Source organism: Pongo abelii, chromosome 11 (assembly GCF_028885655.2).
Source record: "Pongo abelii isolate AG06213 chromosome 11, NHGRI_mPonAbe1-v2.0_pri, whole genome shotgun sequence".
NCBI lineage: Eukaryota > Metazoa > Chordata > Mammalia > Primates > Hominidae > Pongo > Pongo abelii.
Genome location: NC_071996.2, coordinates 100,542,027 through 100,558,451, shown reverse-complemented (window position 1 = coordinate 100,558,451; position 16,425 = coordinate 100,542,027). Strand labels below are relative to the sequence as shown.

The 16,425-nt window shown below is 37.0% G+C and overlaps 1 protein-coding gene across 5 annotated transcripts in view; it reads right to left on the bottom strand.

The window, feature by feature from the left end:
• Positions 1 to 1,992: 1,992 nt before the first annotated feature.
• Positions 1,993 to 16,425, bottom strand: part of MOB4 (MOB family member 4, phocein) — a 51,609-nt gene continuing 37,176 nt past the window's right edge. For 4 of the 5 annotated variants that reach the window (XM_009237931.4, XM_009237929.4, XM_054548776.2 and 1 more), the window contains 5 exons: positions 14,161 to 14,203; positions 13,879 to 13,965; positions 6,218 to 6,297; positions 4,239 to 4,350; positions 1,993 to 4,110 (listed from right to left, as the gene is read on the bottom strand). In XM_009237931.4, the coding sequence (XP_009236206.1) occupies positions 3,979 to 4,110; positions 4,239 to 4,350; positions 6,218 to 6,297; positions 13,879 to 13,965; positions 14,161 to 14,203 (454 nt within the window). In that variant the 3' untranslated portion in view covers positions 1,993 to 3,978. 5 annotated transcript variants of the gene reach the window in all.

The window sequence follows — 16,425 nt, the reverse complement described above, 5'->3', positions numbered from 1 at the left end:
CTCTTTGCTTAATTACATTAGGTGCTCACACTTGATATGAAGCTTTGTGTACTATAAAAAAGTAGGCCGGGTACTGTGGCTCACCCCTGTAATCCCACTACTTTGGCAGGTTGAGCCAGGCTGATCACTTGAGGTCAGAGTTCAAGACCAGCCTGACCAGTATGATGAAACCCCATCTCTACTAAAAATACAAAAATTAGCCGGGCGTGGTGATGCACACCTATAGTCTCAGCTACTCAGGAGCCTGAGGCAAGAGAATCACTTGAACCCAGGAGGCAGAGGTTGCAATGAGCCGAGACTGCGCCACTATATTCCAGCCTGAGTGACAGAACGAGACTCCGCCTAAAAAAAAAAAAAGTAGCAGAAAAGTCATACAAATGAAGAGTAAGGCTCCACAACGAACCTATTATTAGATAGGTAATCTAACCCTCTAGAGGATTCACTTGGTAGCTTTCCGGTTTCGTAGTGTACTCTATACTAATAATGCATATTTTTTCAGGAAAACAGATTTGAATGTTCTTATCATCTCAAATAAACTGCTAAGCATATTGCACAAATACATTTGTCTTTTTTTTTTTTTTTTGAGATGGAGTCTTACTCTGTCGCCCAGGCTGGAGTGCAGTGGTGCAATCTCAGCTCACTGCAACCTCCACCTCCCAGGTTCAAGCTATTCTTCTGCCTCAGCCTCCCATGTAGATGGGATTACAGGCATGCATCACCACACCTGGCTAATTTTTGTATTTTTTTAGTAGAGATGGGGTTTCACCATGTTGGCCAGGCTGGTCTCGAACTCCTGGCCTCAAATGATCTGCCCACCTTGGGCTCCAAAGGGCTGGATTACAGACGTGAGCCACTACACCCGGTCCATATGTATTGTCTGTTTAGTTAACAATGAGATGCTTGAAGAAATAAAAATCAACTACTTTTACTAAAATATTTGCATAGCATGGAAGAACTACACAAAGAAACCTTTAGCACATTCAAGAAGTATTCACAAAATATATACAATTTAAAATTTAGCTGCTCAAAAAAGATGTCATCATACAGACAGTAGGGCAAAGTACTCATATAAAAAACTTAGTTCTACGATTACAGTGAATTTGACATCAACCAATAAATGTGTTTATAATCGTGACACAGTCCTTACTAACAATGTAATCAAAGATTTTTTTTTTTTTTGAGACGGAGTTTTTGAGACGGAGTTTTGCTCGTTACCCAGGCTGGAGTGCAATGGCGCGATCTCAGCTCACCGCAACCTCCACCTACCGGGTTCAAGAGATTCTCCTGCCTCAGCCTCCCAAGTAGCACCACGCCCGGCTAATTTTTGTATTTTTAGTAGAGACAGGGTTTCTCCATGTTGGTCAGGCTGGTCTCAAACTCCTGACCTCAGGTGATCTGTCTGCCTTGGCCTCCCAAAGTGCTAGGATTACAGGCGTGAGCCCCTGTGCCTGGCCAAGGATTTCTAATTGTATTCTGATAGTAAAAGTCGTTAAGTCGTCAAGAATTTAACTGAGAAACTGTTCTAGAAATCCAAATTTGACATCTCAAGTCAGAGAAAAGGAAATGTATACACACAAAAGAAATGTTACTTATGGGAACATAAATAATTAAAAGTTCCCTACTTTCCCAGATGTGATAGGAGAAGAAGAACGAATTGACTATATGATCTTTTGGAAAGAAAAGCCTAAGTTTACCTTTGGCTATACATAGGGTAATTCAAAAAGTCGAGCCTAACTTCCTTATTACACAGAACTGTCTTTTTCCCCTCTTAGAACACTTACTTTTATAAATCAATGGTTTGCCAGGCTCATTAATTTTTTAGTAGTATTTATGTACATATAAGTACATTTTCAAAATTCTGAAAACAGTATTAAGGAAAAACAGGAACTGTTTCACTTAGGTCTTACCTAGTATAGTGAATCAACTTCACAGTTCAATGAATATTAGTAAGATTATCAACATGAATACAAAAGCAAGACTACAAACTGATTATTTTCTTTTGGAGCTGTTTTATGATCAATTCCAAACATACAGTACAAGGAAGGTGAAATGAGTAAGAAAAAAAAATCATATTTAAGTCCCCGTTAACACTAAGCCATATTATTCAAAATGTGTTTCAAAATACTCAGCCAGATCACCAAATCTCAGTCACTACCTTAGTATAAATATTCACTAAGAAAATAGTCAAGCAACAGAAATCCATTGTGAGACACCATCTAGAGAGAACAGCTACACTGCTATATATAATTTATTAACTTAGTAGTTTAGTCTCTCAATATTTAGCAAGTTTAAAAATTACCATTACCATTGGTTTATAGTGCCATTAATATAAATCCATAATTTCAAAGTCAACATTCCTTTCACTGTGAACTAAGACTTCTTAAAAGATAGTTGTGGGTTGGGGAACAGTAATGACTGTAGCTGGTGGGCATTGTTCAAAGCCAAAAAGACTGGCAAGCTTGGAAAGGCATACACTATATATACACACACTCTCAGTATACTACTGTTCCCCTTATTTTTGCTGTACATTCTTGTCTCAAAAGATGGTATAAATTATTCCCTTAAATTTGAAAAAACAATTAAGATGAATACATTTTCATCTTCATTTCAAAATTATCCTTTTAAATAAAAAAGAAGTTTCTCATGTTTGTTAAATCTGTTCAAAAGTTGGATTTAAATACTTTCTTCACAACATGTACAATGTTTTCACCCTTAGTGCCTCATTACAATCAGTTTGGCAATAAGACCTCCAGTGCTTTATCAAAAATGGCATTCAATAGATTATAAGATTGTTAAATCTGCATTTCAATCATTCTTAACACAATGAATTATAACAAAGTCCAAAAAAATGTATGACTACTCATCAACACCCTTGGAACCTATGAATTATTGCAAATAATCTCACACGTGCATGTAATTCAAACATAAACTTCGTGGGAGAGGGGGTGTAAAATAAATACTACGGTATTTCTTCAATTCTATTTAATGCTGCCTAGCTGGTTAAATGAAAGATTAATATTACTAACAGGAAGAGTCAAACTATTTTAAGGACTGTTTTCTAAGTAGAACAATTTTGCAAAACAGAGATATGCAAAACAGCAAGAGCCTATGCAAATACATTTTCTTGTAGTGTAATGTAATTGCTAATATGAGGTATAATCTGTAAGCAATTAATACAAATATAAATAGGTATAAGCCACCACTAACTCAGTCTGGTGAAAAGCTTCTCAGCTAAAGTAGTTTGAGGATAAGGTTAAGGGAAATGAGAAGGGGTGGACAGGGCAGGTTTCCAGTGGGAACATAATTTATGTGCCTTACCATTGTGATCATCCTGTATGTACCAGTCCATTGTTGCAGAAAGGTAAATCCTTTCCAAGTATGTTATACTTTATGTAGCACAGTAAAATTTAAGTATTACTAATGCTTCATTTGCATTTGTATTTAGATATACACATAATTATATATGCATATCAAAAACTATAAACAGAATTTTAAAACATTTTTATCTCAATTGGGGAAAGTTAACAGGTAAGACAAAACTACGTACTACAGAATTTTTTAGGATATCTAAACTCAAGGTAAAACCAATGGAAAACATTTCTACCTCTTTAGTAAATGGCTTGTATGAAACCTCAAGCTCTCCCTCATTTTTTTTTACAGATGGGTTTGTCTGATGAGGATTGTGATCCAATGATTGTTTAGCAGCAATTTTACCAAACTGTAAATTCTTTTATTAACAGGCATTATAAACAGATAATACTAATCTTATTTAAAAATCATGAGTGCCACACTGGTGAATATACAGCTTATGAATAACTTAAAAAGTATTTCCCATTTTAAAAGGCAAACCCAGCATACAAAAACCTATACTAAACAAAGAAGCTATAATATGGATACATGATTGATGTGTCTAAAATGATATATACAGTACACAATTAATGTTAATTATATGATCAGTACATTTTTCCATGATTCCCTTCATGCTTCACTTTCCCCAGAAACTGAATTCTGTACTTCCTCTTCTAAAATTGGTACAATCAGGTTATCCTTGGACATCAAATTGTATTTCATCACAAATTTAGTAAACCGATGACACAAAAATGTTTCATTCTGTAGAGAGGAAGACAAAAATGTTATTTTAATTCACTATCCCAAACTAAAAGACTAGAAATAACATCAATATATATTACTGTTATGCTGATAAGAATGTATCAAGATAATTAGTGAAATATACTTACTTCATATTCATCAAATATCTGCCGATGATGAAAATAAGCATGTGAAAATATTCTGTAAATCCTACGGCATACTGATCCTAGTTTCGCTACAGATGATTCCTTTATGCTAACCCTAGAAGTAGAAAAGAAACCATAGATTCTTAGAACTGGATAGAATCTTAGGAACAGTATAGTCCAATTTTCTCAGCTTACAAGTGTAGAAACTGACACCTAGGGAAAATAAGTGACTACTCCAAGGTCACACTGCGAGTAAATGCCTGGAGCCCCTGCTCCTCAGTTCTGGGCCAGTGTTCTTTCTACCTAATCACAGGGCCTAAGTTAAATTCAGCATTATAGTTTTGAAACTTTGTAAAAGTTTAATGCAGTTAGAATAAATCCCTGACATTTCAAAATTTACTGAAACATCTATTTTCAACATTAATACATTGTCCACTAGAGGCGATTGAAAACTCTTGAAAGGAATTATTGTTTTATTTTACAAAACTAGGTTATTCTTTCCTTTTTTTTTTTTTTTTTTAAAGAAATTAAGGCCGGGTGTGGTGGCTCACGCCTGTAATCTCAGCACTTTCAGAGGCCGAGGCAGGTGGATCACCTGAGGTCAGGAGTTCGAAACCAGCCTGGCCAATATGGTGAAACCCCGTCTCTACTAGAAAATACAAAAATTAGCCAGGCGTGGTTGCAGGCACCTGTAATCCCAGCTACTCATGAGGCTGAGGCAGAAGAATCGCTTGAACCCGGGAGGCAGAGGTTGCAGTGAGCTGAGATTGCACCACTGCACTCCAGCCTGGTTGAGCAAGACTCCATATATAAAAAGAAAAAAAGAGAGAAATTAAAATTGTTTTTTTAAAACTGAAATTGCATATTTCTGATATCTTTTCTTAAAATATGTATATACAGAATATTAAGGCCAAAAGTCAGTATTTTTCTTAACATATTTTATATGAGCTCTTTGAAGCTAATCATATTTGGGGGGAAATCTCCAAATCTATCCACCTGGTAACAAATACCTTAATAAAATAAAAGGCAGTCACAAACTTCACCGATAATATATTACATGTACAGACTTCTCAGATCTTAAAAATCAATGAGCAAGGATAAGGAATCCTTCAAATACAAATAGTTCAACTTAGGAAAGTCTGCTCTCTTTTTTTTTTTTTGAGACAGAGTTTTGCTCTTGTTGCCCAGGCTGGAGTGCAATGGCACGATCTTGGCTCACCACGACCTCCGCCTCCTGGGTTCAAGCGATTCTCCTGCCTCAGCCTCCCAAGTAGCTGGGATTACAGGCACTCGTCACCACGCCCGGATCATTTTGTATTTTTAGTAGAGAAGGGGTTTCTACATGTTGTTCAGGCTGGTCTCAAACTCCCGATCTCAGGTGATCCACCCGCCTCGGCCTCCCAAAGTGCTGGGATTACACGCGTGAGCCACTGCGCCCAGCCGGAAAGTCTGCTCTTTAGGCATACTACATAAAGGGAGGTCAAGTCTAACTATCATAGAGATTCAAGTGAGCAAGTTTATACATATCCCAACTCTAAAGCATGAGAGGGAGAGCTCTGTCTGCAGAATGACATATATGAACAGGTACTAGCCTTAGACTGAACTGGCCTTGAGCTTTGACAGCCAAGTCCTGCTGTTTAACCACAGTCCTAATTTCAAAACTTGAATAAACAAGCCAAAATACAACAGCTAAAAAAATATATATATAAAAATGCATTAACGAGCAACCTAATTTTACTTTTAAAATACCAATCTTTTTTTAATTTTATTATTATTATACTTTAAGTTTTAGGGTACATGTGCACAACGTGCAGGTTTGTTACATATGTATACATGTGCCATGTTGGGGTGCTGCACCCATTAACTCATCATTTAGCATTAGGTATATCTCCTAATACTATCCCTCCCCCCTCCCCCCTAAAACACCAATCTTATAAATTAACTCTAAAATGTTTAACACTATGTTTAAAAGTTTCGATTACCTGCTGGGAAAATATTTATTGCTATTCAGAAGACATGCAGCACCATCAAGTGTGTGTCTAGTATAGTCTATAGCAGGACACTACAAAAGAAAGAATATAGAAATGTATCAACAAAGAGCTCTCCCTTAGGTTAGATATATTCATTATATGGGTATACCTTATTCCAAAGACATGAGCATGTTCTAAGAAAAAAGTTCCTTACAATTTCTGAATGCTTGTAAAATATAATGTTATATTAATAAGTAAGGTTTATTAGCCCCTTGAACCATATCACAATTCTAGATGATACATAAACCAGTCTCCCATTTTTATTCCCAACATCGTACCTACAAGAAAACAACAATTACAGATAAGAAGAATCCTGATTTATCTCCGGTATCTCCAGGGATGCCTTCTTATATCCTAAACAATATTCCTTATTATGTCCCTAGCACTCTATTATCAACCTAGCAGCCCTCTAAAGAACTTTCTCCCAAATCACCTTTGAATTTTAACATGAAATATCAAAGTTTCCTTATATTTTAACAAATCTGACTTATTCTGTTCCATTTATCAGAAAGAATAAAAAAAAAAGAAACAATGAAACACTGTCTCATGGCAAGTCAGTAAATTTATTAAAGGAAAAATAAAACTGCAAAGTAATTGTCCTCATCCAGTCCTCCTGAGGGCAGACAGGGAGCAACATCAAGGGGAAAGCAGTCTAGAAACAAACCAGGGAGTCAACCAGAAGGAAAAAACAACTAGAGGAAGGAGTAACAATGACTCTAGCTCAAAGACTCTACCCAGTAATTAGGTTATTTTTCAAGTTTGAGACTGAAGCTGTCACTTAGAAATACAGTTTAGTAACTACTAAATATGGCTTAGTGCCGTGGCACTAAAAAATTATCTAACAAAAAAGAAGTATTTTTCTAGCAGTATATCCATAGGAATTTCTGATTAGTGGAGTCATTGCCAAAAACAGTACCATGAGCAATATTTATTGAAAAAAACTACCTTTCTCCAGATATATGACCACAGATGAGTTGGTCAAAAGCAAATATCCCAAGTAACTGTATTTCTCATATTTGTCATTTGGGTATACCATGGGACAGTTTTAAAACCTTTAAACCAGAATCATCAACAGAAATACAGCAGACCCTTGAACAACACAGGTTTGAACTGCGTAAATCCACTTATGCTCAGATTTTCCCAGTGATGGCAAGACCAACCCCACTTCTTTCTCTTTCTCCTCAGCCTACTCAACGACATGAACACAACAAGGAAGACCTTTATAATGATCCACTTAATTAATGGCAAATAAATTTTCTCTTCCTTATGATTTTCTTTAAAAAAAGGAAAGAAAGAAGGTCTCACTATGTTGACCAGACTGGTCTCGAACTCCTGGCCTCAAGAGATCCTCCCATCTCAGCCTCCCAAAGTGCTGGGTTTACAGGCATGAGCCATCACACCCAGCCCCTTATGATTTTCTGAATAACATTTTCTTTTCTCTAGCTTACTTCATTGCAATACACTATATAATACATAGAACATACAAAATGTGTGTTAATTGACTGTTATCGGTAAGGCTTCCAGTCAACAGTAGGCTATTAGTAATTAAGTTTTGGGGGAGTCAAAAGTTATACTCAGATTTTCAGCTGCACAGAGGGTTGGGATCCCAATCCTGGAGTTGTTCAAGGGTCAACTGTATAATGCAAGCCATATATTTAATTTTAAATTTTCTAGGCCCAATGTGGTGGCTCACGCCTGTAATTCCAGCAATTTGGGAGGCCAAAGGGGGAAGATCACTTGAGTCCAGGAGTTCAAGACCAGCCTAGGCAACACAGAGAGATGCCCCTATCTCTACAAAAAATTTGAAAAATTAGCCAGACATGGTGGCACTATGACTGTAGTCCTAGCTACCAAGAAGGCTGAGGCAGGAGGATTGCTTGAGCACGGGAGGTCAAGGGAGGTAAGCCGAGATCAGGCCACTGCATCCCAGCCTGGATAACAGGGTAGGATTTCGTCTCAAAAAATTAATTAATTAACTTTCTAAGAGATACATTAAAAAGGTAACGTGAGGCCGGATGCAGTGGCTCACACCTATAATTCCAGCATTTTGGGAGGCCGAGGCGGGCGGATCACAAGGTCAGGAAATCAAGACCATCCTGGCTAACACGGTGAAACCCCGTCTCTACTAAAAATACAAAAAATTAGCTGGGCGTGGTGGTGGGCACCTGTAGTCCCAGCTACTCAGGAGGCTGAGGCAGGAGAATGGCAAGAACCCGGGAGGCGGAGCTTGCAGTGAGCCGAGATCACGCCACTGCACTCCAGCCTGGGCAAGAATGTGAAACTCCGTCTCAAAAATAAAAATAAAAAAATGAAAAATAAAAAGGTAACGTGAAAGAGGTGAAATTAATTTTAATATTGTAGTTTGACCCACTATATCCAAAATAATACCATTTCAGCAGGTAACTGATATAAAATTAATGGGCTACTTTTTGACTTTTAAGATATAATTGATACAACTAAAATTTACTCTTAAAAATTCAGTAGTTTCTAGTATATTCACAAAATTCTGCAACCATTACCACTAAATTTCAGAACATTTCAGCATCCCAAAAAGAAACCTTGAACCAATTAGCAGTCACTTCCCATTCTCTCCTTCCCCCAGCCCTAAGCAACAACTAACCTAATTTCTGTTTCACAAGATTTGCCTAGTCTGGATATTTATTTCATTAAAATGAAATAATAAGTGGCATTTTGTGTCTGGCTTCTATTATGTTTTCAAGGCTTATCCATGGTGTAGTATGAATCAGTACTTCATTCCTTTTTTTAAAATTCAAAACTTTTTAGCCTTTAATGTTTTTAATATATACAAAATGCTGTACTGTATGTTTCTCCCTTTAAGACTTCATTCCTTTTCATGGCTGAATATTATTCCATTGTACACATACACAGTCAGCACTTTGCATCTGCAGATTCAACCAATTGCAGATCAAAACTACATTTTAAAACCCCATAACAATAAAAAATAATACAAATTAAGAAATACAGTATAACAACTATTTACATAGCATTTATATTGTATTCGGTATTATATGTAATCTAGAGATGATTTAAAGTATACAGGAGGATGTGCATAGGTCATATGCAAATACTATGCCATTTTATATAAGAGACTTTGGTATCTGTGGTTTTGGTATTCATGGGGGTCCTGGGACCAAACCTCTGAGGATACTGAGAGATGGCTGCAACATATTTTGCTTATCCATTCATCAGTTGATGGATATTTGGTTGTTTCCATTTTTTGGCTATCATAAATAATGTGACTGTGAATATTCATGTACAAGTCTTTGTGCAGATAAATGTTTTCATTTTGGGGGAACTACATATTAAGGAGTGGAATTCCCGGGTCATATGCAACTCTATGCTTACCATTTTAAGGAACTTTCAAACTGTTTTTCAAAATAGCTGAAGCATTTTACAATCCCATCATCAATGTTTAGGGGTTCCACTTCACATCCTAGCCAGCACTTGTTATTGTCTCTCTTTTCTATTTTAGCCATTATAGTGGGTGTGAAAGTATATGCCATTTGGGGTTTTGGTGCTTTTTTCTTAACATTTTAAAAAATTGTAGTAAAATATATACAACACAAATTTTTTCATTTTGACCCTTTTTTTTTTTTTTGAGACGGAGTCTCACTCTGTTGCCCAGGCTGGAGTGCAGTGGTGTGATCTCCACTCAGTGCAAGCTCCGTCTCCAGGGTTCATGCCATTCTCCTGCTTCAGCCTCCCAAGTAGCTGAGACTACAGGCACACACCACAACGCCTGGGTAATTTTTTGTATTTTTAGTAGAGACGGGGTTTCACCGTGTTAGCCAGGATGGTCTTGATCTCCTGACCTCGTGATCCGCCCGCCTCGGCCTCCCCAAGTGCTGGGATTACAGGCGTGAGCCACTGCGCCCAGACAGCTATTTTGACCATTTTTAAATGTACAATTTAGTGACATTAATTTACAACATTGTGCAACCATCATTACTGTTTCCAACTCTCAAACAGAAACTATTATGGCCAGGCATGGTGGCTCATGCCTATAATCCCAGCACACTGGGAGGCCAAGGCAGGTGGATCACTTGAGGCCAGGAGTTTGAGACCAAACCGGTCAACATGGTGAAACTCCGTCTCTACTAAAAACACAAAAATTAGCCGGGTATGGTGGTGCATGCCTGTTGTCCCAGCTACTCAGAAGGCTGAGGCAGAGAACTGCTTGAACCTGGGAGGTGGGGGCTACAGTGAGGCAAGATTGCGCCACTGCACTCCAGCCTGGGCGACAGAGCGAAACTCTTGTCTCTTAAAAAAAAAAAAAAAAGAAAGAAACTCGGCTGGGCGCGGTGGCTCACATCTATAATCCCAGCACTTTAGAAGGCTGAGGTGGGCGGATCACATGAGGTCAGGAGTTCGAGGCCAGCCTGGCCAATAGGGTGAAACCGTGTCTCTACTAAAAATACAAAAATCAGTCAGGCGAGGTGGCACGTCTGTAATCCCAGCTACTTGGGAAGCTGAGACAGGAGAATCGCCTGAACCTGGGAAGCGGAGGTTGCAGTGAGCCGAGATTGCGCCACTGAACTCCAGCCTGGGCAACAGAGCAAGACTCTGTCTCAAAAAAAAAAAAAAAAAAGAAAAAAAAAAGTCTATCACCCTTAAGCACTAACTTCCCATACCTCCCATCCTTTGGCAGCTTCTACCTACCTTCGAATGTCTGTATGAATTTATTCACTCTAGATAAGTGGAATGCTACAGTATCTGTCCTTTTGCATCTGACTTGTTTCACTCCACATAATACATACTGGATTTTAAAGGTTCATCTATGTTGTAGCATGTATCAGAACTTCATTCTCTTTCATGGTTTTATAATATTTCATTGTATATCTATGCTACATTTTGTTTCTCCATTCTCACAGTGTTTTTTTTTTTTTTTTTCTCATCAAGCATGGTTGTGGAGGAGACAATGTTAATCAGCTTAACAATAACACACAACCCTCGCACCAACTGTCTGTGGTTTTGAGATCTGCCTTAATAACTAATGTTGAGCATCTTTTCATGTGCTTACTGGCCATTTCTGAATCTTTTTTTGAGACATGGTCTCTCTCTGTCACATAGGCTGGAGTGTAGTGGTGTGATCTTTGCTTACTTCAACCTTGAGTCCTTGGGCTCAGGTGATTCTCCCACTTCAGCCTCCCAAGTAGGTGGGACTACACATGCACACCCATCACACTCAGCTAATTTTTTGTATTTTTAGTAGAGATGGGGTTTCACCATGTTGGCTAGGCTGGTCTTGAACTCCTGACCTCAGGTGACCCACCTGCCTAGGCCTCCCAAAGTGCTGGGATTACAGGTGTTACTGTCTTCGAAATCCAGTATTTATTTTGTGTTTACAGCATATTTCAATTTTGACTACCCACATTTCAAGTGCTACACAGCTACATGTGGCTCATGGGTTACCATATCACTGTATCTTTAGACCTTTAACTGGTTTCTGAATTTTTAATTTGGATGACATTTTGCCTTGTTTTAGCTGCCTTCCCTTCACCTTCCCCCAATTAATTCTCAGGTAACTATTCCTACTCTGTAACAGTTATAACAGCAAAAAGATGGCAAAATATAGCAGGTTACAAAATACCATGTAATGGTGTTTACAAATTTTTATATATTTTTCCAAATATACAATCATAATGCTACTGCAAGTGATCACAATCAGCATGTGACTGTGAGGGCTTGTAGACAGTAAGTTATGTTTGTTGCCTAGAAGCACTATTTGTATAATTTACTCTATATGCTGAATGCCTCTCTTTAATTCTCAAGGATACTGAATAAATGATTATTGGTGCTAAGTATTCTGCTTCTCCCACTTCAGAATCTTCCTAGTGATTTTAATCCATGAGAGCAATTTTCTTAGCTTAGTTTGTCAGTTCCTATAGTTTCCTGACTAAGCAGTTATTCAAAAAGAGTTCAGAAAGTGTCCTTTCAAATTGTTCTTTTGTTTGTATTTTTACAGTAACTCCATTCAATAACTACCACTTGGGAATCCTACTATCACCCTCTCTTGACACATGGCCAGTTCAACAGATCTGGACTTCAGCAAGCAATGCTGCAATTCTAAGACTCAATTTACAGGTCTTAATGCTAATGACTATCCTGTCATATAATATTAATCAAGAAAGAAGTGGATATGAGAATGACAGTATATTTAAGAGTCATAGCACATCACAAACCGGATATCACTTCCACTCTAAAGAAAGAATAATACATCATTACTATTTGCCAAAACAAAACTAGCCTTGATTCAGCCTTCTTGATTCAGTTTCCTAATTGCAATAATCACATCATTCACTACGTTAAGTAGCCAACTTCAGTGAATTATCAATGAAACCACTATGTGGATTTTCCCAGATGTAGACAGATACAATCTGAATACTGCTTCAATTAATTAACACAAAAATATAACATCCTGAATGAAACCAGTCTTCCAAATAAGTACTATACTCTTAGGTACCAAATACTCCTTATTCTGGAGCATTTGTCCTTTTTGAAACAAAAAACATCAGATGCTGATTTTGCAACTAGGGCCTCACTTGTCTTCAAGCCTCAGAAGTCTATCAATATAATGACCACTTCAAGGTCTATGATTCTACAGAATTGGCCTAACCCAATATCCCCAATGAGTCAGTGTCAAGTAAAAAGTAATTATAACAGATTAAATGGGAATACAGATTAAGGGAAAAGCAATGCATAGTTTAAACAACCCAGATGTAAAGACCATTTCTGAGACAACTAAGGAAACGTATACTGGGTATCAGATGATATGAAGAAATTTTTTAAATAAGAAAAAGTAAAAAATTAATAAATAAGTAAGAAAAAGTACAGTAGGCCAGGCACAGTGGTTCACACCTGTAATCCCAGCACTTTGGGAGACTGAGGTGGGCACATTACTTGAGGTCAGGAGTTTGAGACTAGGCTTGCCAATATAGCAAAACCCCATCTCTACTAAAAATATAAAAATTAGCCTAGCATGATAGCGCATGCCTGTAATCTCAGCCACTCGGAGGCTGAAGCATGAGAATCTCCTGAATCCAGAGACAGAGGCTGCATTGAACCGAGATCACACCACTGCACTCCAGCCTGGACAACAGAGTAAGAATCCATCTCAAAAAAAAAAAAAGCAAAACAAAAAACTGCTACTGCCTATAGTCTTACCTTGACAAAAACTAAATAAGGAGAAAAACAACATGAATATTTAAAAGCTCAAAAGTAACATTTCTACTTAAACTAGGCATCAGAGTAATCAATAGTTCTTCCTATCAAAAGAAATAATCTGAACAAAAACCTAAATAGGCGTATCTCAATCATTACACAGTAGATATCAGCACAATGTGACAGATGTTAATCTGTAATAGCCAGTGATCATGAAGTGAATTCTAGCCCATGTAATTGCCCAATTATGAAAAATGATGCTTATCATAAGAAATCCTAAAATAGCACTGCAGTAATAACCTCACAACAAGCAACTCAAAGTGAAATAGCAAAATAAACAGTGAACTAAAAACCTTAAAAACTTGTCTAACATTGTCTTGAGAGAGATTTAGGCTATAATAATTTTATTAGTCTATTTCATAAATCCTCACCTCTTTTGGAGTTTTATGAGCTGCACAAAGAAAAATCCATTGTTCAGTTGCTGTCATTTGAGTGCAAGTATCTGGATGGCATTCGCTCTGTTAAAAATAATTATATTTCTTAATATGTAAAATAATAATGAAAAAGCTTATCATTTAGGTTATATTTCCATAATAAATTCTAGAAGAAAGTTAGAAATTTGGATACGTTTTTGTAAGCACATTAAGTTATAAAAACAGAGATTAAAAAAATCAGAACTTTCAATTATAACTTTGACTTAAAGAAAATATTACCTGAAGTTTGACAGCAAGTCCATTTAGCTCAAGGCAGAACTGCCTGAAAATGCAAATACATAAATAAAAAGTCATATCTATTCTCCACAGCAATTTTTAGAATGTTAGCTGCAAAAAGAGAATCCCATCAGTATCATCCCTCCTCCCTCATTACCATTCTCAAAACCACCTAAACTGACAATGACACATTTCTACTAAAGGCTTACAGATTAAAAATAGAAAACCAATAACCCTCATAACATTCAATACCAGAGTTAAGTGAGCTGATCATTCTCTTATATACTAGAAATTAGTACAATTTTTCAGGGAAGTAATTTGGAAATATTTACCAAGACTTTTAGGAAGTATATACTTTTTGACTAAGTCATTCTTCTAAGAATCTATTGTAATGAAATAATGAGATCTGCATGCAGATAAACGTAAAAAGATGTTCACAGGAGCTATATATGCATATGAGAAAATTTCTGAATTGCAGAAAAATTCAGCAACTGGAGGGTAATAAAATGTTGGTACATAGAAACATACAAAGAAATTACAGCAGGGCGCAGTGGCTCAGGCCTGTAATCCCCAACACTTTGGGAGGCCGAGGCAGGCAAATCATCTGAGGTCAGGAGTTCAAGACCATCCTGTCCAAAATGGTGAAACTCCATCTCCACAAAAATACAAAAATTAGCCGGGCATAAGAGCAGGTGCCTGTAATCTCAGCTATTCGGGAGGCTGAGGAGGGAGAATTGCTTGAACCTGGGAGTCGGAGGTTGCAGTGAGCCGAGATCACACTACTGCACTCCAGCCTGGGCAACAGAGTAAGGCTCCATCTCAAAAAAAAAAAAAAAAAAAAAAAAACATTACAATTGCACTGAGGCCATCAGTTTTAGACAGGTATTTGATAAAAAGACAATCTTCTATGTCACAAAGATAGTTTTACAGCTGTCAAAACACTGAACGTGTTCCCTCCAAAAGTCCTACCTATTAATATTTAGTTCAATGTATCAAGTTAGATAAATCAATACTATGTTTCCCCATCAGAAAAACTGAATCATTTTGGTTCCCAAAACAATGCAAAGCTAACACCTACATAATCAGAAGACAAAAAAAAAAAAAAAAAAATCCCCCCAAAAAAGAAAAAAACCAGGATATATGTGAACAAATTTGGTAAGAAAAACTTCATTTACTTACTGCACATTGTAACAGAAGAAAACAAAAAGGCAAGGGTCAAATTTTCAGTTGTTTGTAACTGCATTTCCTTTCCAGATGCCTAATAATGCTGTCCTTAGATTACAAAAATAACATTATTTCTAAATCACCATATCACCCTCTACTGTCCCCTATCAAGTAGGCTGCATGTTATGTGTTTTTTAGTTGTTTTCCACTAAGTGGTAATAAAGACGGGTTGTGGTTAAGTTTCTTACCCAACCCTTTTACAGCCAAAAGCAAAATTAAGTTGATTCAGCAGTGCTGTGGGTATAATCTGTGGCAAATAATGCAAAACTTACAGTTTCAAGTTAATTTAATACAGGGCTAACATGTACACAGTTGTGCAGCTGAAGAGACCAACCAGAGCTGGAATCCAGCCTACATTCCAGTCACCACGCATGTATCCTGACATAAAGGAGTACCTTTTCCTAATCATTAAGACTCAATATGAGCTAGTGGGAGATTTGACTGAAGTCATCACCCAATCCAAATTAACATCATTATATAATCAACTGCATTAACTAAAAATGGCAAGTATACAGCCTCAAATCAATAAAGGATGTATGCAAAAAAAAAAAAAAAAAGAAAAAAAAACCTCTTCCTGGTCAACTAATAAAATGTACACAATACAATAAAGAGATAAAAGAATATATACATGATAGTTAATATGCAACCCAGACCAAAAAGTGGCTAGTAGAAAAAAATAACAAAAGTAAAAATAGCACCAGAACAAATGAAATACTTGTGAGAAATATTTCATGTAAAGTTTTATGTAATGTTTTCTATAATGTTTCATAGAATAAGTTAAATAGGGAGGTAAATGTTTTCTTAGACCTGGAAAAAAAAAAAAAAAAACCTTGTAACACTAAAATCAGCCCTTATTTGTTAGGAATTATGCTTGTAATGGAAAAAGCGGCCAAGCGTGGTGGCACACACTTGTAATCCCAGCACTTTGGGAGGCCAAGGCGGGCAGATCGTGAGGTCAGGAGATCAAGACCATCCTGACCAACATGGTGAAACCCCATCTCTACTAAAAAATACAAAAATTAGCTGGGCATGGTGGCACACGCC